This window comes from Sprattus sprattus (assembly GCF_963457725.1).
Source record: "Sprattus sprattus genome assembly, chromosome: 17".
NCBI lineage: Eukaryota > Metazoa > Chordata > Actinopteri > Clupeiformes > Clupeidae > Sprattus > Sprattus sprattus.
The window spans coordinates 5,933,105-5,960,521 of NC_137915.1; the positions used below are offsets into that span (position 1 = coordinate 5,933,105).

General features: G+C 50.5%; 1 protein-coding gene across 1 annotated transcript in view; it reads left to right on the forward strand.

Moving 5' to 3' along the window:
• The window catches only part of kmt2ca (lysine (K)-specific methyltransferase 2Ca), a 130,263-nt gene that overhangs the window by 95,396 nt on the left and 7,450 nt on the right, over positions 1-27,417 (forward strand). Inside the window, exons 28-53 of the mRNA XM_080855301.1 lie at positions 947-1,048; positions 2,129-2,176; positions 3,923-4,069; positions 4,649-4,681; positions 5,065-5,205; positions 6,030-6,177; positions 6,396-6,628; positions 7,079-7,152; positions 7,826-8,017; positions 9,323-9,472; positions 9,974-12,091; positions 12,297-12,613; positions 13,005-14,752; positions 15,495-15,606; positions 15,741-15,807; positions 15,910-15,973; positions 16,492-16,724; positions 17,863-19,665; positions 20,417-20,614; positions 22,234-22,401; positions 22,539-22,668; positions 23,032-23,221; positions 23,584-23,762; positions 24,234-24,370; positions 24,509-24,749; positions 26,273-26,415. Of these exons, the coding sequence (XP_080711427.1) occupies positions 947-1,048; positions 2,129-2,176; positions 3,923-4,069; positions 4,649-4,681; positions 5,065-5,205; positions 6,030-6,177; positions 6,396-6,628; positions 7,079-7,152; positions 7,826-8,017; positions 9,323-9,472; positions 9,974-12,091; positions 12,297-12,613; positions 13,005-14,752; positions 15,495-15,606; positions 15,741-15,807; positions 15,910-15,973; positions 16,492-16,724; positions 17,863-19,665; positions 20,417-20,614; positions 22,234-22,401; positions 22,539-22,668; positions 23,032-23,221; positions 23,584-23,762; positions 24,234-24,370; positions 24,509-24,749; positions 26,273-26,415 (9,116 nt within the window). The remainder of the gene's footprint in view (positions 1-946; positions 1,049-2,128; positions 2,177-3,922; positions 4,070-4,648; positions 4,682-5,064; positions 5,206-6,029; positions 6,178-6,395; positions 6,629-7,078; positions 7,153-7,825; positions 8,018-9,322; positions 9,473-9,973; positions 12,092-12,296; positions 12,614-13,004; positions 14,753-15,494; positions 15,607-15,740; positions 15,808-15,909; positions 15,974-16,491; positions 16,725-17,862; positions 19,666-20,416; positions 20,615-22,233; positions 22,402-22,538; positions 22,669-23,031; positions 23,222-23,583; positions 23,763-24,233; positions 24,371-24,508; positions 24,750-26,272; positions 26,416-27,417) is intronic.

A 27,417-nucleotide genomic window follows, 5' to 3' on the forward strand; every position in this document is an offset into this window, starting at 1 on the left:
AGGAAGGAATTGGGTGAAGGCCAAAGAAGGGGAGAACCACGTTCTTGTTTTTTACCACTCATCTACTTCCCCATGCCTCTTCATCTTTAGTTCTGTCAACCCTCACCTTACAGCCCCATTTGAACACACACACACACACACACACACACACACACGCGTGTACACACACACACACACACACACACACACACACACACACACACACACACACACACACACACACACACACACACACACACACACACACACACACACTTCTGTTGATGGTCATCCTCAGTTACCACACAGCTCCGGGTTGAACTCTCATAACCTTACACTTCTCACACACGCACACTAAAGGCCTACTACCTAGAGACGACCGCAATCTCTGCAGTCAGAAAAGAACCGACAGACAGGCAGGACAGTGTCGGGCCAAACCTTGAGCAGCAATCACCCCGGCCATTTGTAGCTATTAGCATTTTAGCATTTTTAACTTGTTTTCGTGCCAGAACTTGGTGACCTTCATTTTCGCTCTGACACAAGAAGGCTTAACTGAACTCCCCTTGCCCCCCGCTCAATCTTTCTTTCTTTACCTTTCTTTTTCTTCCTGTCTCTCTGCACTGGTCTGCTTCTGGTTTCACTCTTTAACCTCCGAAACAAGACAGAAAGCTAATGGAGATCAGTTCTTTTGTCTGTCATCAATTTCTCACCCATTAGCCAAGACACTCTTTAAAGTATTAATTTGCCTTACTGAAAATAATCAAAAGGATATTACTGAATTGGGTTATTGTGCACAAATTGACATTCCTTAGCATTCCTTTAGTCAGCAATTACAGGAAGACCATAAATGAGTCATAGCTGGCATCAGGATATACTGTCACGGATGTCCGTGAGGGTAGCACAGTGTTGTGATGTGTGATGGTACCCAAGCTCAGCCCAGGCGTGTGCATATCCTCTCCATCTCCAGCCCAGGTAGGGGAGGATGCGCTAGCGGACCTGGTGCTAGGCTCCGACGACGACCTGCTGGGGATGCTCTCAGAGAACCTGGTGAAGCCAGGCCAGGACACAGGTAGATGGTTCCCCTCCGCTCCCCCTACCACACACAGGTCACACACACACACACACACCACGAACACACACACACACACACACCACGAACACACACACACACACACACCATGAACACACACACACACACCATGAACACACACACACCACGAACACACACACACACACGCACACACGCACACACACCATGAACACACACACACCACGAACACACACACACACCATGAACACACACGTACACACACACATACACACACACACACACACACACACACACCACGAACACACACCACGAACACACACCACGAACACACACACGAACACACACACGAACACACACACGAACACACACACGAACACACACACGAACACACACACGAACACACACACGAACACACACACGAACACACACACGAACACACACACGAACACACACACGAACACACACACGAACACACACACGAACACACACACGAACACACACACGAACACACACACGAACACACACACGAACACACACACAAAACACAAACACCACGAACACACACACACACCACAAAAAAACACACACCACGAACACACACACACTACGAACACACACACACACCACAAAAAAGCACACACCACGAAAACACACACACACACTTTCACTCACTCACTCACTCTCTGTTACACCCTCACAAAATCACAGACACACACACATTCAGTCCCTGAGTGTCGCAAAGTTTAGGTCGGCTCCTGGCTTGGCATCTTCTCTGCAGACTTGAAAGGCTCACTCACTCACTCACTCACCCACCTCCATTTCATATCTGTAGCATCCTCCTTCCTGTGAAATGGCCCTTTTTTTTTGTTTTTTTTTCTTCACACGTTCACGCTTGTCATGGCATCTTTTGGAGTTGGCTTTCTTTAATATTGGTTTGCTATGTGCCACCCTTTATGCTTCAGATTTTGGTTGTATGCTTTTGGATATTTTTTCTTCTTCTTTATGCCTCTGTTTTGTATTAACTGTTTCTGTTGTTGTTTTTGTTTTGCTTTCTCTTTGTGTATTGTTTGTTTGTTTGTTTGGCTGGGGTTCCCGTAGGTCTTGATTTCTGCCCTTTCCAGGTTGACCGCTCTTCCTCCCCGTTCGGTAAGAGCCTTCATAGTAGGACTGTCTTTTGGAGTAGAGCTCTACCTCTTCTAACCTTTGACCCGTGGCTACTTCAACCTAACACCTTACCCCCCACGCCCCCCCCCCCCCCCCGCCCCCACCACACACACATACACACACACACACACACTCTTAGTTTCTGCATGACCCTCTCCCTCCACCTCCGCTCCCCTTCCTTTGTTGGTGTCTCTCTCTCTCTCTCTCTCGCTCTCTCTTATTTTTGAATCTCTACAGCTATTTCATGCAAGCGTGCTGTATTGCCTTTAAAGCTTTCGACTGGTTGCTCCATTTTGTGACGTGACACCCTGGTCCACTCCAGAACCAATCAGCATATGTGGGTGTACACCCTGGTCCACTCCAGAACCAATCAGCATTTGTGGGTGTACACCCTGGACCCTGGACCACTCCAGCAACTAAACCTCAAATGGGCTTTCTGGGCGGCTGATGTAGTGCTATTAAAGTGCTATTAAAGTGAGGCAGTTGAAGGGGGGGGAGATGTGAACTTTATAGTTGCAGGACAGACGGATCACTGTTAAAAAGTTGAAAACTGACCCCAGAACAGTAAGGATTAAGGAAAGCCGTTGGGCAGCTTTTCCCTGCACAGTGTGTGTAAAGTTGTAAATTAAGAGGGTGCCTATTCGAGAGGCCTCTTGTGAGCACTTGAGCTAATCTTCTTCTCAAAAGAAACTAGAGTAGACGAAAGGAGAGCGCAATAGAAAGAGTGAACAGAGAGAGAGAGAGAGAGAGAGATAGGGGAAAGAAAGGGTCAGGTTAACAAGGTCAGCAGGTTTGATTTCCCAAACATGTCACAGTGGGGGCCAGGGGTTGGGTGTGTGTGTGTGTGTGTGTGTGTGTGCGGCTGGCTGGTTGTCCATTAATGAATATCCATGGGAATACACTGAGAATTGTCCGTTCATCAAATAAAAGTGCTGAGGCAAATGTTTGCTTTGTAAACGTGGCCGAGCGAAGACTCCACTCCACTCTTTTTGTGGCGTCTCTGACGTTCGTTACTCGAGTGCAATCATCAAGTACTCGGTGACAAGGTCACCGTGGCGCCCTCTCAGACTCCGATCCATCAAGGCTGGACCCCTTTTTCTGTCTTTTGAAGTCAAGGACTAGGCTTATTATGATTACTCATGGCAGTTATCTACTGTGTTTTCTTGTGTTTAAGCATTGATTAAGCCATCGTCTTTTTTTTTCACAATGGGACAGGATATGAGATGATGAAAGTTTGGCTATTTTTCGATGGGGTACTTTTTTTCTTTTTTTCTACATGCTTGAGCAGGCAACGCAAATGAGGTTCCTGTTATTCTTGGAAAATGGAGTCATGGAAGAAAAAAGAGAGGAGGGGGGGGGGGGGGGAACGAGAGCTGAGAGAGAAAGAGAGCTTATTTCACCACAACATTAGAGACTGGCACTCTCTCTTTCTCTCTTTCTCTCTTTCTCTCTTTCTTTTTCTCAGATCCAGTTTGAAAATAAATTGCTCGTCAGCTGTGATTTACTCCTCTTAGAAGTGACGTGAAGTGTTTATCTGTCTCTCTTTTTTTCTTTCCTTTTCCTTGTTTGTTTGGGAGGCCAGAAGGGTAGGGTAGACTTGACAAGGCTAGCTTGGCAGAAATCCAAGTCTTTTTGAGCCAAATAAAATGAACACACACACACACACACACACACATATACGCACGCACAAACAACACTGATGGCTGACCTGTTTCCACCCCCCTTTAGCTGGTCTGGACATTGGGGGTCTCTCAGACGACCCCTCGGCCACCGCCCACCACCCCTCAGGCCCCACCCACCGTGGCTCCCGTCCTCTACAGGAAGAGACTCTGGACGCCATCCTGAGTCCAGAGCTGGACAAGATGGTGACGGACGGTGAGGACCACCAGTCACAAACCTGCTCTCTTTTGATGATCTTGACTAGCATCAGAATGGCTTTTTTTTTGAGCGGATTCAGAAGACGAGTGTTCCCACCACTTCTGAGCTGTCTGGGCCAATTAAAATTCATGGGAGAAAAGTTCATCAGAGACGTTTTTTTTAAAGAATACATTACGGTGTCTCCGCTCCGATGTGTCTTCTTTAGAGGGCTCTGCCACTGGGGACACTTGTTTTTGCCTATATGACCAGGGTACAGAAGCCTGCATGGCCAAACGTGAAGTGCTGTGAGATGGTTCCAAGAAATCCCCCAACCCCACCAGTCTCTTTAGGGTTTGAAACATTGAACGGCAGCTTGATCTCAGAAGTGCTTTTCATGGCCTCAGACATGGCCACAGGGAGTTCACAGAAGCCCCTTCAACATCACCCTGTCTACACAAAAAGAAATTGTGCTGTAAAATGTCAAAGGGAATGATTCTGTATCTGTGTATCCAACATACTTGCTGATCTATACAGTTGGCTTTAGACTTAGACTTTGTGGCATGTTGTCATTTTTTCTTTTTTTCTTCTCATTTTCAGGGGCTATTCTCAGCAAGCTCTACAAAATTCCAGGTTTGTGTTTTCAGATTACCTATCTGCCACGTGATGTATGCCTCATCTTATAGTCAAATGGAAATAGGGTTAGTAGAATTACTGGTCTAAGAACAATGACTGCTTCCTCAATGACACAGCATAGTTAAATAGCTGAAGAGTGATTGTAGTGATTCAAATCACTTAATGAACACATTTGTCAAATGAACTGGTTAGTTAGTCAGAGAAGAATGTCGAGGAAAGTAGCCGTCAAGATAAAAGCAGAGGTAACCAATTATTACTTTGTAGTGTAGCGCTTCCCTCTTAGTTTATCTGTCCCTCTATGAACCCTGTGTTTTGGGGGAGGGTGAAAGGAGGGAGACTGTAGACCTGCCAAGTCTGAAATGCACTGTCGCCCCCTACAGAGCTGGAGGGGAAGGACGTGGAGGATCTATTCACTGCCGTGCTGAGCCCAACCACAAGCCAGCCTCCGTCTCTCCCCCATCTTCCCATGCCTAACTCCCTCCCCAGTGCCTCGGGGCCAGGCATGCCTCTGCAGAACTCAGGTACAGCAATGCCAGCCGCAACACTTAGTCCACCCTACATTTGCACATACTCTGCACTTTTATTGCTATTTTGCACTTACTGGTTAGATGCTAAACTGCATTTCGTTGGCTCAGTACTTGTACTCTGTGCAATGACAATAAAGTTGAATCTGATCTAATCTAATCTAATCTAAAGCACAATGGTCGTCCTCACTGACTTTAACCAACCGCAGACACAGAGAGGGGATATATACGCATTAGGACTCAAGTTGGATGAGGTTTGAGGAAGGGGGTGTTTCATTAGATATGTAGCACGGAGGAGAGAAGATAATAACTACAGGGAAAATCTGTAGAAGAAGTTCCTACTGATTACTGGAGCAGGAAAGCTCTCGCTCTCTCTCTCGTATTCATCTTCTCTCCCTCATTGACTCTAATGTGAGAGAGATTGGATTGGACCAGAGGAGAGAGGATAGCGTTGCCGGCGTATCCCTTCCAGTCAGTCCTGGTTTAGGGCCGTGGGTCTGAGGGACTGCTGGCGTCGGGAGCCAGGACTGAGGAGGAGGAGATGAGTTGTGATTCCTGAGCTCCTAATGCACTCGCCCGGGTGTAGATTGCACCAATCAGGAGCCAATGCAGCCAAGCTCACTCGGCTCTTACACACACACACACACACACATACACACACACGCACACACACATGCACACACACACACACACACACACACACACACACACACACACAAACACACACGCACACGCACATGCACACACGTAAACCACATTGAGCACAGTCATCTCTTACACATGCACTCTGTTTTTTTTTCTTTTTTCGACCTCACTATCAGGAATGTTTCCTCGCATGCCCATGATGAACGGCATGATGGGACCCAATCCCGCCTTCCCGCAAACTCCCATGATGCCTGCCGTGCCGGGACCCTGTGGCCAGGGCAACTTCTCCCCTCTCCACAGGATGCCCTTCCCCGACAACATGAGGTAACACACACAGCCCCAAGCAGACCCCTTAGTAAAAGGGAACAGAAATCTATCCCTTTCAAGTACCTTAACATTCAGCCATAAAACCCTTTACAGATGAAGTGTGATATCTTTTTCTTCAGTTTTTTGTCATTGTTATTTTTATTACTATAATTACTTAAGGGAGAAAAACTTGGTTTAACATTTGAATAACATTGTTATTTTTCCTCCACCCATAGGGAGAAAAACTTTGGCCAGATGGGAGGAGACATGGCGGGGCCGTGGCCCTCTGGGGCCCCTGGAACTGCACCGGGCCCCATGGCCCCCCCGGAGCCCGAGGCCGACACCATGTCCAACGCCCAGAGGAGCACGCTCAAGTGGGAGAAGGAGGAGACCCTGGGGGAGATGGCCACCGTGGCCCCCGTCCTCTACACCAACATGAACTTCCCCAACCTGCCAGAGGAGTTCCCAGGCAAGTCTTTCCCTCTGGTTTCACCTGTCTTCAACCATGAGGGTTGAAAAACAATGATTGTTTTACAGAAACAGTGAATACGCCTGGAGAGTTGACATTAGTCAACAATGATTTTATATAACTGGAATGACAACTATAATTCTCCCTTGTACGTCGCTTTGGACAAAAGCGTCTGCTAAATGACTAAATGTAAATGTAAATGTAACTATACAACAGATATCTCTCAAACATACTTGAATTAACTGTATTATACTTGTTGCAATAAGAGAGAGAGAGCGCTCTTACACAGACACACACAAGGGTAGTATTTAGCTCTGAATAACTACAATAACAGTCATTTAAGTTTCTTGGTCATCTCAAAGATACCAATTGAGTAAAGTTCTTGGTGAAAATCTGTGTGTCTAATGGCTGATTTCTCTCTCTCTCTCTCTCTCTCTCGCTCTCTCCCAGACTGGGCCACGCGAGTCAAACAGATCGCCAAGCTCTGGAGGAAGGCGAGTTCTCAGGAGAGGCTGCCCTATGTGGTAAGATGGCATATTAGTCGGCAGTCCGATAACGCACGGCTCTTGTGCCAGAGGATAACAAAAAATCTGTGTTTGAGGCAGCAGCTGTTGCCAAAGGAAACCAAACGAGAGTGAATGGGCTGTTTGCTTGTTTAGAAAATAGGTTGGAGAGAGGGAGATGAGAGCAAGGGGAAGGAGGCGGAATAATAAACACGAGTGATCACTCGGCAGTGAAGACTCTGCAGATTTAGTGGAGTCTCAGACAGATGTCTCAGTTCATCTTACTGAAGTCAACTTTACAAGGCACTGGGGAAGCACAGTGATGGTTGTTTGCCAATGCCTTGCCTTTTGTATTTCACCCGCTCTCACAAACAACACCAATATAACTGGGACTGTAATCAAACGTAATTGCAACCATCATCATCCACTTGTGCATAATGTCTGCACATTAAAAATGGAGATACACCAATCCATTTTTTTTACCACAGCAGCTTCTAATGTTCGGCATTAAACTCGGCACTTTGCTCTTCAGGCTGTTTTTTGTTCGTTTGATATTTCTTTTGGTTGTTTTGTTTGTTTTGAAATATCTTTTGGTTAGTTTGTTTGCTTAAGATCTCCACTTTTCTGCCTTTATATATCTCTCTCTCTCTCTCTCTCTCTCTCTTCCCCCCCCCCCCCCCCCCCCTCTCTCCAGCAAAAGGCCAGAGACAACCGGGCAGCCCTCCGCATAAACAAAGTCCAGCTGTCCAACGACACCCTGAAGAGACAGCAACAGCAGGTGCCTGACCCCTTTGACCCCTCGGTCCCCATGGAAACCGACGTACTCTTCAAAGACCCGCTCAAGCACAAGGAGTCCGAGCATGAACAGGAGTGGAAGTTCCGACAGGTGACCAACAGCTCCTGGGGAAAGGAGGGGGTGGGGGGTGGGGGTTGATTTGAGTGTGCTTTATATCTGGGGAGGTGGGGGGGGGGGGGGGGGGGTTCTCTTCAGAAAGGGCACATTCATCTGCTCTGTTTAGCTGAGTTTCTCAACCTCAGAGAACCTCAGATAAGAAGAAGCTGACCAAACTCTAAGCCAACTCTAACCTGATTCATCTCATTACCAAGCGCTCATATGCATTTATTAACACACAAACAAACACACTCACACACACACAAGACGACTGCAGCCATAACGACGCTGGCAAATTCCTAATTTTAAACATGGGTATCAAAACGACCCAAAATTCTGTCGCTCTCCTAAAAAAAAGAATCATCTGGTTCCTGATTGCATTCACAGGCCTCCGTTTCTGAAAGCAGTCCCTGAATCCAGTCTATTGGGCTCAGTGTCGGCTAATACATGCCTCGCAGCTTAGACAGCAGTAGAATGGGGGGCCGTAAGTGACGCCAGTGTCACTGGGTTGTCGGGCCCAGGAGTTGAGAAACCCTGAGAGAGAGAGAGAGAGAACAATGCCAGTCTTTGTGTGTTTTCATTGTAGGTCACACTGCCTTCATAACCATAAGCACAGCATGCCAAAAGGAAGAGTGGGAATACTCGAGTGTGTGTGTGTGTGTGTGTGTGTGTGTGTGTGTGTGTGTGTGTGCATGAGTGTGTGTGTGTGTGTGTGTGTGTGTGTGCATGAGTGTGTATGTGTGTGTGCGCGCATGAGTGTGTGTGTGTGTGTGTGTGTGTGCTCATGAATGTGTGTGTGCATGATTGTGTGTGTGCGTGTGTGCGCATGATTGTGTATGTGTGTGTGCATGAGTGTGTGTGTGTCTGTGTGTGTGTGGGAGAGAGAAAGAGAGTGAGACTGTGAGTGAGACTGTGTGTGGGAGAGTGAGCTAGGGTGTGTGTGTGTGTGTGCGCATGATTGTGTATGTGTGTGTGTGTGCATGAGTGTGTGTGTGTGTGTGTGTGTGCTTGAGAGTGTGTGCGTGAGTGTGTGTGTGGGAGAAAAAACGAGAGTGAGACTGTGAGCGAGACTGTGTGTGGGAGAGTGAGCTAGGGTGTGTGTGTGTAAATGCTTGCACGCAAAGGCAACGTTCTTAGTGTTAACCTATTTGTGCATTTAATTCCTGTTAATTTATTAATGGAACCATGATGATTTTAGACATTTCTAGGCATGAATGTGCATGGGCTGCGTGAGTCATCTACTTTAATACATTATGACATTCTCGTGCGGTCTACTAATTCTTAATTTGCATTGAAAAGGGAGAGGTAAATCACATGAGGGGACCCCTTAAGAAGCAACAGGAAAAGGTCCCAAAAAGCAAAGCCATAAAATCATCAACAAATAAAGACGTCCTTTTTGGACATTCCAACCAGGCAACTATAGCTGCAGGAAGTGGAAAAAATTCTCTGGTAAGATCCTACTAAGGCGAGGCACTGCTCTGGCGATTCTCTTCCCAGAACCGTTATAAAAAAAAGACAAAACAAATTGACTAGGTGTAAGAAAACAGTGAGGTTGAAGTGTTGAATGTGGAAGAGAGAGAGAACTGATTAACTGTCATATCATTCCTCCTTGGCTTAGCTAAGAGCCTGCAACAGTAATGACTGCTAAAGGCTTAATTTCACCATCGTGTTGTTAAATCTTCTACACATATTCACATCCCTATCCCTGCATGGCTTAATTGTTCATAATCAAAACAAATGTAAAACGAAAACAAAAGTGCATTTTATTTTTAATTTTATTTTCTGGTAGCAAGTGAGGGAGAGAGAGAGAGTGTTTTTTTAGTACCATGTCATCATGAATTTAAAATTCAATGCCTTCAACTGACTTCATTAACTGAAGTGCTCTCCTCTCCTCCTTCACCCTTCTTCTCTTTCCTCTGTGCCTTTCTTCCCCTCCTGTTTCCATGGTAGCAAATGAGACAAAAGAGCAAACAGCAGGCGAAGATCGAAGCCACTCAGAAGCTGGAGCAAGTTAAAAATGAACAACAGCAGCTTCAGCAACAGCAACAACAACAGCAGCAGAACTTAAGCAGCGGTGGAGACTCTCCCAACAGTGGGAACCAGAGCCCCCGAACCCCCCAGCCCAGCAGCGGAGGCAATGTCTCCCCGCTGCAGCCTAAAGACGGGGGCTTCGCTCGGCCGCAGCTGCCCGGCACACCCACCGACGACGTTTTCCTGCGGCCGCAGCTCCCGCCGCCATCCTCCTCTTCGACCTCCATAGGCAAGGAGATGGCCTACCCCCAGGGCCCGGCCTCTCAGCCCCAGTCCCCGCAGATGTTCTCCCCTGGGGGTTCGTCCTCGGGCTCCAGGCCCACCTCGCCCTGGGACCCCTACAATAAGATGGTGGGCACCCCTCGGCCGCCTTCATCGGGCTCCAGCACGCCTCGCAGGGGCTCGGACGCACAGGAGAGGGGTCGGCCATCCCCGGCCCACGAGGGCTTCGGCTCGCCCACGTCAGCAGCCGACCCCTACGCCAAGCCCCCTGACACCCCGAGGCCAGCCGACCCGTTTGTGAAGCCCATGGGCCCCCCCAGGATGGGTATGGGGGTTGACCTCCAGCAGCAGCAGCAGCAGCAACAGCAGGGCATGGGCAGGCACATGATGGGGCTCAACCCCTCTGGAGACCCCTTCGCCAGGCCTAATCAGCGGGCGGAGGCATACCAGCGCATGGCCCACAGCCGCATGGTCCTCTCCGACCCGTACGCACGCCCACTGCTTGCCCCCATCCCTGGCAGTAATGAGTCGGGATCTGTGCCCCTCTTCAAGGCCCCCATGCCACCCGGGCATCAGCAGCAGCAGATGGATGCCTTCAGCTCCATGCCCCCTCAAGTGCTCCGCCGGGGGCCCATGGACCCTTACGAGAGGCCGCCTCTGACCCCCAGGCCGGCAGACGGCTTCCAGCAGGGCCAGCAGCCCGACCCATACGCCCACCAGCCCTTGACACCTCACCCATCTATGGGAGCTGACGGCTTCGGCAACAAGCCCCGAATGATGCGCCAGCAGCATGGCGGCCATTTCCCCATGCCCAGGCACCCCCACAGGGATCCATACGCACAGGCACCCGGGACCCCCAGACCTGACTACTCCCAGCAGATGCCTGACCCCTACGCCCAGCAGCCAGGCACCCCACGACCTTCGTCTGACCCTTATGCCCAACCGCCAGGCACCCCACGACCTTTGCCTGACCCCTACGCCCAGCCACCAGGCACCCCACGACCTTCGTCTGACCCTTATGCCCAACCACCAGGCACCCCACGACCTTCGTCTGACCCTTATGCCCAACCACCAGGCACCCCACGACCTTTGTCTGACCCCTACGCCCAACCGCCAGGCACCCCACGACCTTCGTCTGACCCTTATGCCCAACCACCAGGCACCCCACGACCTTTGTCTGACCCCTATGCCCAGCCACCAGGCACCCCACGGCCCTCTGCAGACCCGTATGCTCAGGCAATCAGCCGCAGACAATCACCCTCCCATGTCATGGACCCCTACGCTCAGATGCCCGGCACACCTCGGCCTGCGCCAGCAGAGAGGTACCCCAAATCCCCAGGGGCTCAGAGAGGTGCAGACCCCTACGCCCAACCACCAGGAACGCCCAGACCCCTGAGCAAGCCAGACCCATACGATCAGTCCCCCAGCACGCCCAGGCCAGTTCTGATGGACCCATACTCCCTGGCTCCCGGGACCCCAAGACCAGCATCTAGCCCAGGGTCCAGACCAGGCTCCATGCCCCATCCCGGTGACCTGTTCTCCCATCAGGGTCAGGGAAGGATGCCAGACGCGTTTGCCAGACCCCATGGGTCACAGACCCCTAAGCACCCCGGGATGTGTGACGATGGCTTCTCCTTGCCTCCTACTCCTCATCCTAGCCACACTCCTGTTCACGATCCGTTCGAACAGGCGCCCATGACCCCTTGTCCTCAGGTTGGAGACAGACCAGTACATGGTGTCCCGCATCCGCCCAGTCAAGCGGACATCCAGGGAGTCATGCATCCCCAAATGGGAGACACGGAAGACAAGACAAAAGTAAGTGTTTGTAGTTGTATTCAAAATGTAAGTTAGTTGAGTTAAACACCAAAAGACAATAACTTAATTGTGAGGATTTGTAAAGGTGTTGTCAAAATGTCATACTGTCTTTTGAAATGGCATTTATACCACATGTTCATGAGTTTGTGAGTGTATTATGCAAGCCCTTTCCTACGAACTCATAGAGGTCTTGCTGTGCTTCTAGCGCCAGATACTGCGTCAGCTGATCTTGAGGCAGCAGCAGAGGAAAGGCCAGCTGGAAGGGCCCTCCGCCGCCACTGTGGCCGCTATGGCTAGCGCCCCCGGAACACCCCGCCCCTGGCCGCAGGAAGACTCCTCGGCACAGCCAGACATTTTTGGCAGGCCCCCTCCTCCGTACCCAGGCACCATGAGGGGGCCCCCGAGGTTCCCGGGGCAGTATGTGGGGGAGCAGCAAGGGCCGTTTCCCCATGACGGTCAGATGCCCCGACAACCATTCCCCAGAGAAATGGTCGCCATGGGGATGAGGCCGCAGGGCCAGAGGTAAGATGTTCTTCTGATCCCATGTCCCTTGTGTGTCAGTACATTTGTGTTTGTTTACTGTATTGATTCTTAACAGCTCCTTGCCTTCTCATTATACAACTGATGGGAAGATGAAAACACTCTGAAAGTACAGATTTTAAAAGCCTTTGAAGTGCAGGTCTTCAAGAGTTTGTTTTGGCAACTCCAGAGTCTGTGATTCAGATGAATCACTTGGTGGAGCAAATCAGTGTATGTTAGTCTTTGCTTTCTCAAGAAAGCTTGGTGTGTTTTGCTTTTTTTTAAAGTCTCTCTTATCTTCTCTCTCTGTTTCTGTTTTTCTCTCTGTCTCTCTTTCCCTCCCGACACCCCCCTCTCTCTCCCTGTTTCTCATTTTTCCTGTCTCTCTCTCAAGGTTTGGATTTCCTCCCGGGGCGCAAGGACAGGAGCCATTTATGAGGCCCCCACATCAGATGCCAGGCGGGCCCATGGCTCCTGAAAATATGCCCCCTCAAATGCGGCGCTCCATATCCATCGACCTTGCCCGACCCATAGGGGGCAACCCCCAGATGGGGCTCCCTCAGCACTTCCCCCCGCGAGCTCTACCCATGCAGCAGCACAACATCATGGGCCAGCCCTTCATCGAGCTCCGCCACCGAGCCCCCGAGAACCGTATGAGGCTCCCCTTCGGGTCCCTTGGTTCCATGGACCACCAAAACCAGCCTGGCCAAAGGCTCCCTCATGGCTTCATGCCTGGCCAAGAGATGGGCTTCGCTGGGCCCCAGGGCCAGAGAATGATGGATCCAATGCTGGGACAGCCTCAGCAAGGAGCGGTGGGCCCTATGCTCATGGGGACTAACATGGACGCCATGCAGCAGCAGGCTAACATGCATATGAATCTCGGCCAGCAGCACCACCTGCTAAACAGGTCCATGAGTCAGCCAAACCAGAGCGAGACACTCCACACGCAGCAGCCTGCCCTCCTTCCAGTAGCTGGTCAGCCAGAGAAGCTTCCCCTTCCCACAGGGGAGGGCATCGAAGAGAAGCTTGACACGGATGACTCGGCAGTGAAGGACCTCGAAGATGTGGAGGTGAAGGACTTGGTGGACGACGACCTAGAGACACTCAACCTCGACGGGGAGGATGGCCTCCACTTGGACGACTTCTTGACATCTGGGAATTTTGACCTCATCGCCTATGCCGACCCAGAACTCGACCTTGACGACAAGAAGGATATGTTCAACGAGGAGCTGGATCTGGCTGATCCAATGGAAGATGACCACGGAGAGGCTTCAGACCTTCAGAAAGCCTTGTCCGAGAAAAGGAACACCAACCCCGATGGAGCAGCTGCCACCTCCTCCTCCATGTCTCAGCACTCAGGCAAAGCTGACAGCCTCCAGATGGCTGATCAGGTCAAGAAAGAGGAGTGTGCCAGGGAAGGCCTTGCTGGTCTGCACAGTGGCAAGACTATTAAGACTGAATTCAATCCATGCCTAGTGAACAATCAGGACCATGTCAATATCTGTGGACCTCACATGAACAGCAGCGGAATCCCAGGGGATCATTCTGGCCGGTTTGCGGCGTCGGCTCAGCCTCAAGTTGACCCGCTCTCTGGTACCGCTCCGGTTCTCTCCAGTATGCTCATCAAGGAGAAGCTGGAAGACGCTGGCCTGGCTTTTACTCAGCAGTGTGCCCAGGCACCGGGCCAGCAGCAGCAGAACATGGTCATGGTACCGGGCCACACTCTGGACCATGGCATGAACCCATCCATGGGTATGGGCCACAGGGGCGACCCAATGATGCAGTCTGCCAATCCCAAGCTGCCGGTCCCGGGGTTCGGTGTCCCCGCCGGACAACAGGTCAACCAACACATGCCCATGGTGGGGGGGGGACAGCCTCCTGGTCCTCATAGCCTGAACCGGCAGAGTCAGCAGGGGATGTTCCCTCTTGCAGGGCTGGGCCAGCAGCATTATTCGGCCCCTAATCCCAGCTCGGAACTATCTCCACTATCTGCGGAACAACAACTCAACAGGCCTCTGCTCCTGGAAGAGCAGCCGCTCCTGCTGCAAGACCTGCTGGACCAGGAGAGGCAGGAGCAGCAGCAGCAGAGGCAGATGCAGGCCATGATTCGCCAGCGCTCCGACACCTTCTTCCCCAACGTCGGTAAGAATCCTTTCTGGGTCGGTCAGAATCTCTTCTGGGTCGGTCAGAATCTCTTCTGGGTTGGGTCAGAATCTCTTCTGGGTCGGTCAGAATCTCTTCTGGGTCGGGTCAGAATCTCTTCTGGGTCGGGTCAGAATCTCTTCTGGGTTGGGTCAGAATCCCTTCTGGGATGGGTCAGGATTTGTTAGGTTAGGTGACAGGTGCAAGTTGAGCCGGAACCTTTAGAACTTTAATTTAGCTAACAAAGAACGTGTCTGCAGAATCTGTGGAGTGCAATCAATCTATTTATCCGTCATGCATAAATGTTTTGTGAGATGGCGTGGGATCCAATTAAGCTTTGAATTGTAGCAAGATTCTGACAGACACACAGCTTCTGGTGAGGAGTTGAAGTTGAAAGTTATCATCCATTTTTTCATCCTTTTTCATTATAAAAAGGTTCCTTGGCACCACTGAGCACTGAGTGCACCGAGCCAAAAAGAAAGCCTCTCTGTTCTAAGGGAAGTTCAAAGTGTTTTCCTATGGACATCACCGTGGTAGCTTTAATTGATCTTGACAATGAGAACACTTTCGGGAGCTTTTTGCCACGGTAGAGACATGAATTATGAAGATGCTTCACCACAGGGGCATCGTTTATTTGGAAGAGACAAGATTGAGGTCGGAGAAGAGCAAGGGAGGAAAAGGTTGACTCAAACGGCTGGGTTTGACTCGTTCTGTCTTAACGGTGTTGATTGTTTGTCCTTAGACTATGATGCCATCACGGATCCCATCATGAAAGCCAAGATGGTGGCACTGCAGGGCATCAATAAGGTCATGGCACAGAACCAGGTTGCCATGGGGCCTATGGTGATGAACAGGTAAGAAGAGAAGACAAAGGATCAGGTCAAGGGTCAAATAACCTGGCTTTAATTCTCTATTTCTCATTTATCTTTTCCTCTCCTCACGTTTCTCTCTCTTTCTTACTCCTCATTCTTTCACGTGACTCGAGCAGGATCCAGCAGATTCCGAGAGCGCCGGGTCCAGACGCAGCTGGTGGATCTCAGCTCTTATTTGGACAGGTATTGCATGGGAAAAGAAAGCAAATTCACAAGTCTGGTCTTGTTGTTATTGTTTGTCTCGTTCATACTTGTATTTCACGATTACCCATTATTTCTTTGCAGGACGGAAAAGTGGCCCAGCAGTTGGCAAGGCCTAATCCTCCAAATTTTGGCCCTGGATTTGTCAGTGAGTAAACAAGGACACGTCAAAGGGACAGAGAATTGTGCCTCTCTCTTCTGGAAGATTGTTTATGTTGTTGCTGTGAAATAGACAAATGGCTCCTAAGAGCCTGCAGAACTTTTCAAGGATAATCTCTGCGACACGCGAGATAGAAACACTCAGACAGCACACAGTGGCCCATTTCCAGACTCTTATTCGACTGCTGTCCACTTCAGTTTGTGAGCAGCGCTGAGGCACAGTAATATGATAAATGGAGGCAATAAAGCCACTGCCACCTAGTCAGCTTCTGTTTATTATCCAACCTCCAATCCTGAGGAGACACAGAACAGTGGTAGATGAAGAAGATTGAGTGCTAGCTCATCTCTCTCTCTCCCTATCCCTCTCTCCCAATCCCTCTCTCTCTCACTTTCTCTCTCTCTCTCTCTCCCTCATTCTCTCTCTCTCTCTCTCTCTCTCTCTCTCTCTCTCTCTCTCTCTCTCTCTCTCTCTCTCTCTCTCATTCTCTCTCGCTGTCCTCTTTTCAGATGACACACAAAGGAAGCAGTATGAGGAGTGGCTGCAGGAGACCCAGCAGCTCTTGCAAATGCAGCAGAAGTTTCTGGAAGAGCAGATCGCCGCCCACCGCAAGTCCAAGAAGGCTCTGTCAGCCAAGCAGCGCACGGCCAAGAAGGCGGGACGCGAGTTCCCCGAGGACGACGCCGAACAACTCAAACACGTGACCGAGCAGCAGAGCATGGTGCAGAAGCAGCTGGAACAGGTATCTTTCTCTCACATGCACACACGCACTCTCACACACACACACACACACACACATAGACACATTCAGACACACACATACACACTAACAATTAAATTGGTTATGTGTTGCCTTCTGGTGAATTTGTGCCATATTAGCACCTAAGTGTAAAACAAATGGTTAATGCATCCACAGAAACACACACACACACATGTCATACACACACACACATGTCATACACACACACACATGTCATACACACACACACACAAATGTCATACATATGGCCTACACATTTAACACAGGCAAACACATTTGTATTCACTACTTTACTGCATCTGTATACATATTAATATACTGAATTGACATTTATGTTCAGGTTTAGTTTACCAAACTTCTGAATGCCTCAACAAAATCCACTTTATACGCCGGCTCTGAATGCTGTATAAGAGCCTGCTGCAGCTGGCAGTCAAGCTGCTGTTTCCCTGCTGAAGAAACTCTGAAAACACAACCTCATGACCTTTGCACTGAAAAAACATGCTTTACCTCTCCAATTATTTTCAAGCACTGTGACCTTTCCTGTGTTAGTCTCACACAGTCATTCTCACACACACACTCACACACACACACACACACACACACTCTCTCTCTCTCTCCATCTCTCCATCTCTCCCTGTGAGATCTCACTCTACTGCAGCCCCAGAGGAGGAGAGCGGTTTGATTTATTCACTGACATTATCACATTCTACCTCTCCATTCTGTCAACATGGTTCCCTGGGCACTCTCTCTGTCTTTCTCTCTTTCTCTCTCTCTCTCTCTCGCTCTCTCGGTCTCTCGGTCTTTCTCTCTCACACTCACACACTCACACACTCACACACTCACACACTCACACACACACACACTCACACACTCACACACACACACACACACACACACACACACACACACACACACACACACACAGAGTGAGCTTAGAAATGAAGAGAAGAGATACCCAGCCTGGAAAGCTTCAAACTGTTAGCCTGAAGTTTCAGTAAGCTTTTATGTAATACTTGAGGAGATGTTGACAGAATTATTCCCACTGCGCTTATGTCTTGGCAGTCCTCTTCTGGTTCTTCATTTTTTCCTCTTTTTGTTCCCCTCTCCCATCTTTCCCTAGATCCGCAAACAGCAGAAAGAGCATGCCGAGCTCATTGAAGAGTACAGAGTCAAACAGCAGCAGCACAGCCTCCAGCACCCTATGATGTCTCCCATGCCAGGGATGCCACCCCAGGCCCCTGGTATGATGCCCGGCCCAAGACCTGGCCCTGGCCCCAGCCCCAGCTCCGTCCCCATGAACCAGCCTATGATGGGCCCCATGATGGGGATGCAGCCCCACCCTGGCCAGCCCAACCCAGCCCAGCGCATGCCCAACATGTCCAACATGCCAGGCTGGCACCCTGGCCCTGGAGGACCCATGGGTGGCAGTGGTGGCGGCCCTAGGATGCCAGCTCACATGCCCCCCCAGATGCCCCCACAGATGCCCCCCCAGATGCCCCCCCAGATGCCCCCTTCCAACCCTGTCCAGCAGGTTCCAGTTCAGCCCCCTGCGCCCCCCATGATGCCAGGTGCAGGCAAGCCGACTCCAATGGCCACGGCAGGCATGGGTGCGGGCGGAGGAGGAGCCGGTGGTGGTGGTGGTGGTGGTGGAGGCACTGGCGTGAAGTTCGACGACAACAACCCGTTCAGCGAGGGCTTCCAGGAGCGCGAGCGGCGGGAGCGTCTGCGGGAGCAACAGGAGCGCCAGCGGGTGCAGCTCATGCTGGAGGTGGAGCGCCAGCGCGCCCTGCAGAAGCACATGGAGATGGGCATGGGGGCCGAGGCCTCGGCCGTACCCACCCCCGGGGGGCCCAGAGATACCAGCCTGGCACAAATGCCCTTCTTCAACAGCGAGCTGCCGCAGGACTTTCTGCAGCCAAGCCGGCCCACTCCCCAACAACAGCTGCAGCAGCCACTAATGGGGGGCATGTTCCCCCAGGCCCAGCAGGCTGGCGTGGACTTCAGTGGTGCCGCTGGGCAGGGCTTCATGCAGGGCAACCAGCAGAGGCCCGGGCCAGAGAATGGCGGGTTCAGCGCAGATATGGGCCCGAATTTCCGGGGGAAGAACCCCATGATGGCCGCCGGGCAAGGCTTCCAACAGGGCCAGCCCCGGCCCACAGGTTACGCTGGACCCCCAGGCAGCAACCACCCCCAAACACCGGGAGATGGGTCGGCTTTTGGGATGGATGCACCCTCCACGCCCCTGCCCCCAAACTACCCTGGCTCGGGGCAGTCGCTCATCCAGCTTTACTCCAACATCATCCCGGAGGAGAAGGGCAAGAAGAAACGCAACCGGAAGAAGAAGAGCGCCAAGGACGACGACGCCGACTCGGCCCGGATGCCTTCCACCCCGCTCTCGGACACCCCTTCCACCCCTACCCGCACCTCCGCCCTGCCCGGGGACCCTGACCTGTCCTCTGACCAGCTCGCCCTCAACGCTCCTGGGGCTCCCTTCTCTGGCCTGGCCCCAGCCTCGGAGCTGGAGCGCCAGCTGTCGTCTGTCGGAGGAGGAGGCCAGAGCGGCCCCTCTCTGCCAGGTCGCCAGGGTAACGGGGGCTCAGAGGCCATGGAGAAGCATGGAGTTCAGCTGCACGAGGTGAAGCTGGAGAAGCTGGAGGCCAGCGAGTGTCACGGCCCAGGGGGGGCCACTATGGCGGAGCCCCACAGGAGGGTCAAACAGGAAGAGGTGGGCCAGGATGGCGCCTCGTCCTGCTTGGGGGAGGGACAGACGAGCAATGAGCTACTGAAGCACCTGCTGAAGAACAAGAGCGCCCCTCACCTGGCCGCGGCCCCCCAGCACCAGGTTCTACAACACTCCACCTCCGTGGACAGCCTGCGCTCGGAAGATGACACGTCTGCCGAAAACAAGACCATGCTTAAACTGGTAAGTCCTGCAAATGTGCCACAATCTTCATAGATATAAGATATAAAGTCGATATACATCAACGAGAGGAAACGTGCCACATTCTTCATAGATATAAGATATAAAGTCGATATTCATCAACGAGAGGAAACGTGCCACATTCTTCATAGATATAAGATATAAAGTCAATATACATCAACGAGAGAAAATGTGCCACATTCTTCATAGATATAAGATATAAAGTCGATATACATCAACGAGAGGAAACGTTCCACATTCTTCATAGATATAAGATATAAAGTCGATATACATCAACAAGAGGAAATGTGCCACATTCTTCATAGATATAAGATATAAAGTCGATATACATCAACGAGAGGAAACGTTCCACATTCTTCATAGATATAAGATATAAAGTCGATATAAGATATAAAGTCGATATACATCAACAAGAGGAAATGTGCCACATTCTTCTTAGATATAAGATATAAAGACGATATACATCAACGAGAGGAAATGTTAATGTTGATATGAGTGTTTTATATTCTATATTTCTGTATTTTCAACATGTTTCTCTGTTTCTGTGCTTTATTATTCGGCAACACTATTTTCCTTAAAATGTTCATGCCAACTAAGCAAATTGAATGGAGTTGATATTGTGTGTCTGTGCCCGTATCCTTGCCTCATGTTTAAAGGTGTGTTGTGTGTCTAGTGTGTCTGTGTCCCTATCCCTGCCTCATGTTTAAAGGTGTGTTGTGTTTCTGGTGTGCAGGGAGCTCAGACGGTGAAGCCCGAGCTGCTGGAAGCTTCAGGGCCAGAACCGGGAAAGCGCAAGCAGCAGCGCTACAAGCGTGGGCCCAAGACCGGCATGGAGAAGCCGCCGTCCCGCTACAAGAAGAGGAAGAAGGAGGAAGAGGAGCGGCAGGGTGTCTACTCCAGCACCGACTCGCTCATGAACCAGCTCAAACAGGTGTGTGTGTGTGTGTGCGTGTGTGTGCGTGCGTGTGTGTGAGCAGTATATTTCAGCACTCCCCCACTCATGTTACTCGTATGTATCTGAGGTGGATGTACTTGCACATGAACCAGCTCAAATAGATGTGCATGTGCGTGTGCGTGTGCGTGTGTGTGTGTGTGTGTGGGGGCGTGGGCGGGGGTATGGTTGTGGTATATTTCAGCACTCCCCCACTCATGTTACGCATATGTATCTGTGGTGGATGTACTTCAGCCGTTTGAGTGGTATGTCAATCCCCAAAACTAAATTGAACGTGCTTGTGATTCATATCCCGGATGTGATTATTGAAGTTATTAGTCTACTTAGCAGCCCGCGCCATATTTACGCGTTGCTCATTAATGTGCAGGTAGAAAATGTTTTACCCAATTTTACGTTTGATTATTTGTGTATATATATTACGCCAATTTAGCCCTTTAATTACCTTCATCTACATAAAGAATGACTTTCATTAAGGCTTAATAGCACTGCTGGCACAGAGACACGTGGGTACGCTAGGCCCTAATGGAGTTTGCGAGGTGCACAAACAGCGGTGTGAATGGGCGACTTGACACACTCGCGCTAGAGTAATGAACGTTCCCAGCGAGGCAGGATGATGACGGAGAGGCTTTGGGGGAGAGGCCCTGTCTGGGCACGGCTGCGTAACCAACCCTGCCCATCAATCTCCACCTCAGCTGCAGTGCTGTTCCCATGGAGATTTAACACTGTGTGTCCACCAGTGGGCCGAAGAGGTTTATTTTGTTACAAGGGCTGCATTTTGTGTGTGTGTGTGTGTCTGTGTCTGTCTGTGTGTGTATGTGCCCGTGTGTCTGTGTGTGTCTGTGTGTGTCTGTGTGTGTCTGTCTGTGTTTCTGTGTGTCAGAATGCATGATTTCAAAAGTTTGTTCAAAAAAAGATCTTCAAGGAAGACAAGCTGAAGGCCGTTGTAAGCTCCTTGGGTATGACTCAGCTTTCTATAAAAGACGAAAAAAGAACTCTTAAGGTCAAACTAATTCACAAACTTCTAGCATAGATAAAAAAAAAGCCTCGCCTGAGAGCCTTTGATGGCTGGAACCTCTCCAGGGGGACTACCCATCCGTGTGTGTGTGTGTGTGTGTGTGTGTGTGTGTGTGTGTGTGTGTGTGTGTGTGTGTGTGTGTGTGTGTGTGTGTGTGTGTGTGTGTGTGTGTGGACTATCCATCCACGGCTGCCTCCCTCCCTGGGCTCCCTGTCTCCTGCACATCTCTACTCCAGCGCTGGATACTCAAAGACTCAGTCCTCATTTGCATTGATAGCATTGTCTCGTAAAACAAAAGTCTGCGTGGTGCTATTCACAGTCGGGCGATAACGGATTGAAAACCCTCCAAGACTGTGATTGACAGTTCTCCCTCTAACGTGCCTAGTCCCCATCCGTGACTGGCATATATCTGTCACCATGTACAATCCCACACAGTGGACTTGCAAGCCGATTGTTCCCTTAGTGTTATATGCTATTACATTGCCATTGTGCCACCAGCTGTTGCAGTATAATTTCAATCTGAAAAGCGCAGGCATTCCCCCCCCCCCTCATCTCTCTCTCGTTTTCTCTTCTCCTCCTGCAGCAGCTGTCCATGCTTCCCCTCATGGAGCCTCTCATCGGCGTGAACTTTGCCCTCTTCCCGCCCTACGGCAGCAGCGGGCAGCTGAACGGGGAGAACCGGCTGTCTGGTTCCTTCGGCAGCGCCACGTTGGACGGCGTCTCGGACTACTACTCGCAGCTCGTCTACAAGGTGCCAACGGCAAAAAAAATAAAAAATAAAACATAACCTCCTCTGGTCTCTTCAAGGCCATTTGGAGCTCTCCATACTGTGTATCCTGAAGTAAATGTGTTTTTTTTTTAACGTTTGTTTTATTGTGTCTCTTGCAGCAGAGCAACCTCAGCAATCCCCCCACGCCCCCGGCCTCGCTGCCCCCAACCCCACCCCCGGTGGCCCGGCAGAAGATGGTGAACGGCTTCGCCACAGCAGATGAGCTGGCCAGAAAAGCAGCAGGCATGGGTAGGCATGAGGGTATGGGCATGTGAGGGTATGGGCATGGGTAGGCATGAGGGTTTACGTCCCCTGGCTGGGTCTGAGTTACCTTATGGCTGTAGTCTCCGAGGAAGTATCTCCACTAAGAGCTATGTTTGCCATCTTAGCTCTTTTACTCAGTGTGGCCAAGACTGTATTATATGGGCTAAGCTAACAGAACAAAAGTGACAGTGGGGGAGACCTAAAATAGTTTTGCCTGATGTATTTTCAACTGATTGTGCTCTGATGCCAGGTTACACATTCACATATCCATGTTTGGGATATTTCAGAGATGACTAATTCTCCCGTCCTGAGTACTTATATTCACTTTGACCTTCACTTCTTCCCCAGTGCCCAAAACCCTGGGTCCAAAGCCTCTTCCCACCACGTACCACCCTGAAGACGATCTGCTGGCTCAGACGCTCGCCCAGGGGCCCAAGACTGTGGACGTGCCCGCCTCCCTACCCACCCCGCCCCATAACAACCAGGAGGAGCTCAGGTGGGCACCGCAGACTCCCTTTAGGCTGCTGGGCAGCAGAACGTGAGTGTGCCACACACACAGAACTTTACCCCTTTACCCTGCTGTACACCAGTCTTTTACCGAACTGACGAAGCATTGGAGTGTAGAACTGAGTGCATGTGGGGCCTAAAGTGCACTGATAAAATAAAACATTTGGAAAATGGGACAATTTAGAATTCCTTCAAAGCGAGACTTTTTTTTCAGCTCATTTTATCTGATCTTAATTGTGTTGTCTTTATCTGATGGTAACTGCGTGTGTGTGTGTGTGTGTCTGTGTGTCTGTGTGTGTGTGTGTGTGTGTGTGTGTGTTTGTGTGTGTGTGTGTCTGTGTGTGTGTGTGTCTGTGTGTGTGTGTGTGTGTGTGTGTGTGTGTCTGACATCAGGGGGCAGGAGCACTGTTCGGACAGGGACACCCCTGACAGCTTTGTGCCATCCTCGTCTCCTGAGAGCGTGGTTGGCATGGAGATCAGCCGTTTCCCAGACCTGTCTCGAGTCAAGCTGGAGCCACCCTCACCTGCCACCTCACCTCTCCTACCCATGCTGCCACCTGCCAGTGGGAAAGGTACACACACACACACACACACACACACACACACACACACACACACACAATCACTCAACTCATTTACAAACACACTCACTCAACTTTTTCACACACACACACACACACACACACTAAACTCATTCGTATCACACACACACACTCAACTCATTCTCACACACACACACACTCAACTCATTCTCACACACACACACACACACAAACTCACACACACATACAAACCCTTGCTAGCTCACTCACTCAAGTTATTCAAACACACACACACACACACACACACACACACACACACACAAACACACACTCTCACTCACACACACACTCTCACTCACACACACACGCTAGCTCACTCACTCACTTGCTCTCTCACTCTTTCTCACACACACATACACACTCTCATTGTCTCTCATTCACACTCTCACACACACCTTCCTCAAACTAAGTGGTGTAACTGTGTACTATTTATATCCTCAGGTTCGGAAATCAGGAAGTGGGAGGTGAAAACAGAACCTTCCGGAGCTTTCTTTGGCTCTCCCTTCGGCCTTCCATCTGCGTGTTCCAAAAGTGACCTGGTGTCCATCGCCATCACCCTCAACTCTGCCGCAGCACAGGTGCGTTAGCCACTGGCCTCTGACCACACACACACACCCATCCACCTCTGAAACACACACTTTCACACACCACAATCAGTTGTTTCCGAACTAAACCCCGCTGTAACCTCTGTCGCCTCTGCGTGTGTTTTCTTCCAGAATGTTCCAGGCGTGGTGGCGGCCGTGGCCAACCTGCTGCGCATGCCCATGCCCAGCACCTACGAGGAGAGCCGCGTCCCCGAGAGGAGCTCCCTGGCCCTGCTGGCCGGGGTGAAGGTGCCCTCCACCCAGGGCATGCTCTTCAACCAGCAGCCCCTCCACAGACCCCCGATGCCCGCCGCAGGCCCCCCAGGGATGATCCAGGGCCCCCCCCAGCCCCTCGGACACCCACTCAGCGCTGGTAAGGCCTGCTGGCAGATGTAGCGGATAGCTGCCAAACGCAGCGTCTGTCTTCTTAGCCCTGCAGTCAAGCCTTAGCTCATCCTTCTTCTTTTTTTTTTATCATTATTTTATTTTAAGATTTGGATTTCTGCTCATATTGACTTTCCAGTAGTTCTTTTTCCTGGCCATGAACAACCTGTTGATGTAATTGCTCACACACTGGGCTGTCCGTGGCGGTAGAGGTTTTTGGCCATGAACAACCTGTTGATGTAATTGCTCACACACTGGCCTGTCTGTGTCGGGAGAGGTTTTTGTCCTCCTCTGCACCTGTTTTGGTGCAAGCTAATTGGCTAACAGATCATCAGATGAGCGTTGAATGGACAGCCAGGGGAGGTGGAAGAGGAGGAGGTGGTGGTGGAGGAGGTGGTGGAGGAGGAGGTGGTGGAGGGGAGTTGGGTGTTACTGAGGTCTTGGTAAAGAGGTGTGAAAAGAAACAGTGGCGGTAATGACCGTGGGGATGTGCTAGGAGCCTCACTGACGGATAGCCTCAAGGTGTTAGAATATATCTCGGCGCTAAAGGGCTCCCTAACAACCACCTTGTTAAAGTGCCAGTGGGACCTGAAAGCTTGGTTCTTCTTGAGCTTTCTCAACACATTTACTTCAGGATACACAATATGGAGAGCTCCAAATGGCCTTGAAGAGACCAGAGGAGGTTATGTTTTAGTTTTTTTTTTTTGCCGTTGGCACCTTGTAGACGAGCTGCGAGTAGTTTCTCAAGTAGTTCCCTACATTGTGTTGATAGTGAGGTGTTAATGCAATGGTAATAGTCTGCTCAGTGTAACCAGTAAAGGTGTCTTGAAAGTATAGTCTTTTAGCTTCATAGACTTATTCATGGTGGTATATGGTCTGTTAGACACACTGCTTGCTGTTGCGTGTGTTAAGCAACATTTATGGTTGGCTTTTACGCAAGCACGCAAGACACGCAAGAGCCCCTTGCGTAGTTACGTACCCCTCTTGCATGCTTGTGTGCGTCTCGCAATTTTTGTTACTACCCAAAAAAAGCTACGCAAGCCGCAAGGCTGAGATTGGTACAAACCCATCGCTGTTTACCTTGTGCTCAGACACCTCACAAATCCCCTCAGACAGATTTTTCAGTTACAATAACGGGGTTTTTGCATTGCACAGTGTCTATTTCTCGGTAACTTCTGAGCAAAAAAAAGTCAAACAAACAAGTTTTCTTCGCTGTTTACCTAGTGGGTAGTAGCATGCCAACATTAGATAGCTGGCTCAGACACCTTGCATATCCCCTCGGATGTATTTTACTGCACCCACAGGTGACTGAGAACCATAAATGAAAACAAGTCCCTCAATACAAATGCGTGGCCATGCTGTAACGCAGTTGCAGAAGCATTAGTCTGTGTCTGAGTTGTGTATTAACTGGTGGCTGACGTCGGTTCAAATCACTCAAGTTTGTTTGTGTGTCTGTGTGCGTGTGCGTGTGCGTGTGCGTGTGCGCGTGCGCGTGTGTGTGTGTGTGTTCAGGCTCAGCAGGGAGGCATGACTATCAGATGGGGAATTCCAGCGTGAGCCCTGGGCCCAAGCCCCAGTGGTGTTGCCACTGCAAGGTGGTGGTTCTGGGAAATGGAGTCCGCAAGTCAACGAAAGACCTGCCCTGTGCCAAACTGGTAAGCCACTTCCTCCCGGCAACACATTTAATAGCTTTGAATTTTGTGAGATAAATAAGTCATTTGAAAGTAACTGTATGATCTTAAGTTCACATTCACAAGAAACTGTTAGAACTCAAGTTCACGTTCACAGCTGGGTAACCAATATAGCAAGCTGAATACGACTCTTCCAAGGAACTATGATTAAACCATAGCCCCGAACCATCTAAAGTTTTACCACAGCAGAGATGAGTCACAATCATTGGTCTTTTAGTGTGTGTGTGTGTGTGTGTGTGTGTGTGTGTGTGTGTGTGAGGAAGAGCCAGAGGATGGGGTCTAGTATAGAGAATGTGTGCAATGGGGTCTGCTCTCTCTCTCTCTGGAGTGGTGTGTGTGTGTGCGTGCGTGTGAGTGTGTGTGCGTGCGTGAGTGCATTTGCCGCCATCTACAGAGCTGTCTGTTGCCGTGCTCAAGTCCCCTCAGCGTCCCCAGCCAGAAAACACCCAAATTATGCAAATCCTGCTCTTCCGCATCGGAACACTTTCAGCCCCGGCGACAGTTACCGCGGCAACATCACCAGCGCCCACAGGCTTAAGCCGTGACAGGCACTTAGTCAGGGGGTGGGGGGGGGCCTGACGCTGACGAAATTTCAGGTCATTTGAAGAGATCGGGGTGGGCTTTGAAGTGGCAGCTCCCTTTTTGGGGGGTGCGGGGGTGGGGGGTGCGTGTGTGATATGCTAATGCCGGGGTAATTCACTCCTGCCAGTATCAACAGGATGGCACTCCTGGCGTCGCTCGCTCCCCTTTGATGTGGCACTGCCCGTGTCGAACCCCAGACTGCAGTCTTAATGATACTTGTGAGCGAGGGAATGGCTAGACAGCACAGGACTGAGCCCCTGGTTGTGCCGGCTTTTGTGTGTTTGATGAGAGATGGAGAGAGAGAGAGAGAGTGTGTGTGTGTGTGTGTGTGTGTGTGTGTGTGTGTGTGTTTTTGATGAGAGATGGAGAGAGAAAGTGTGTGTG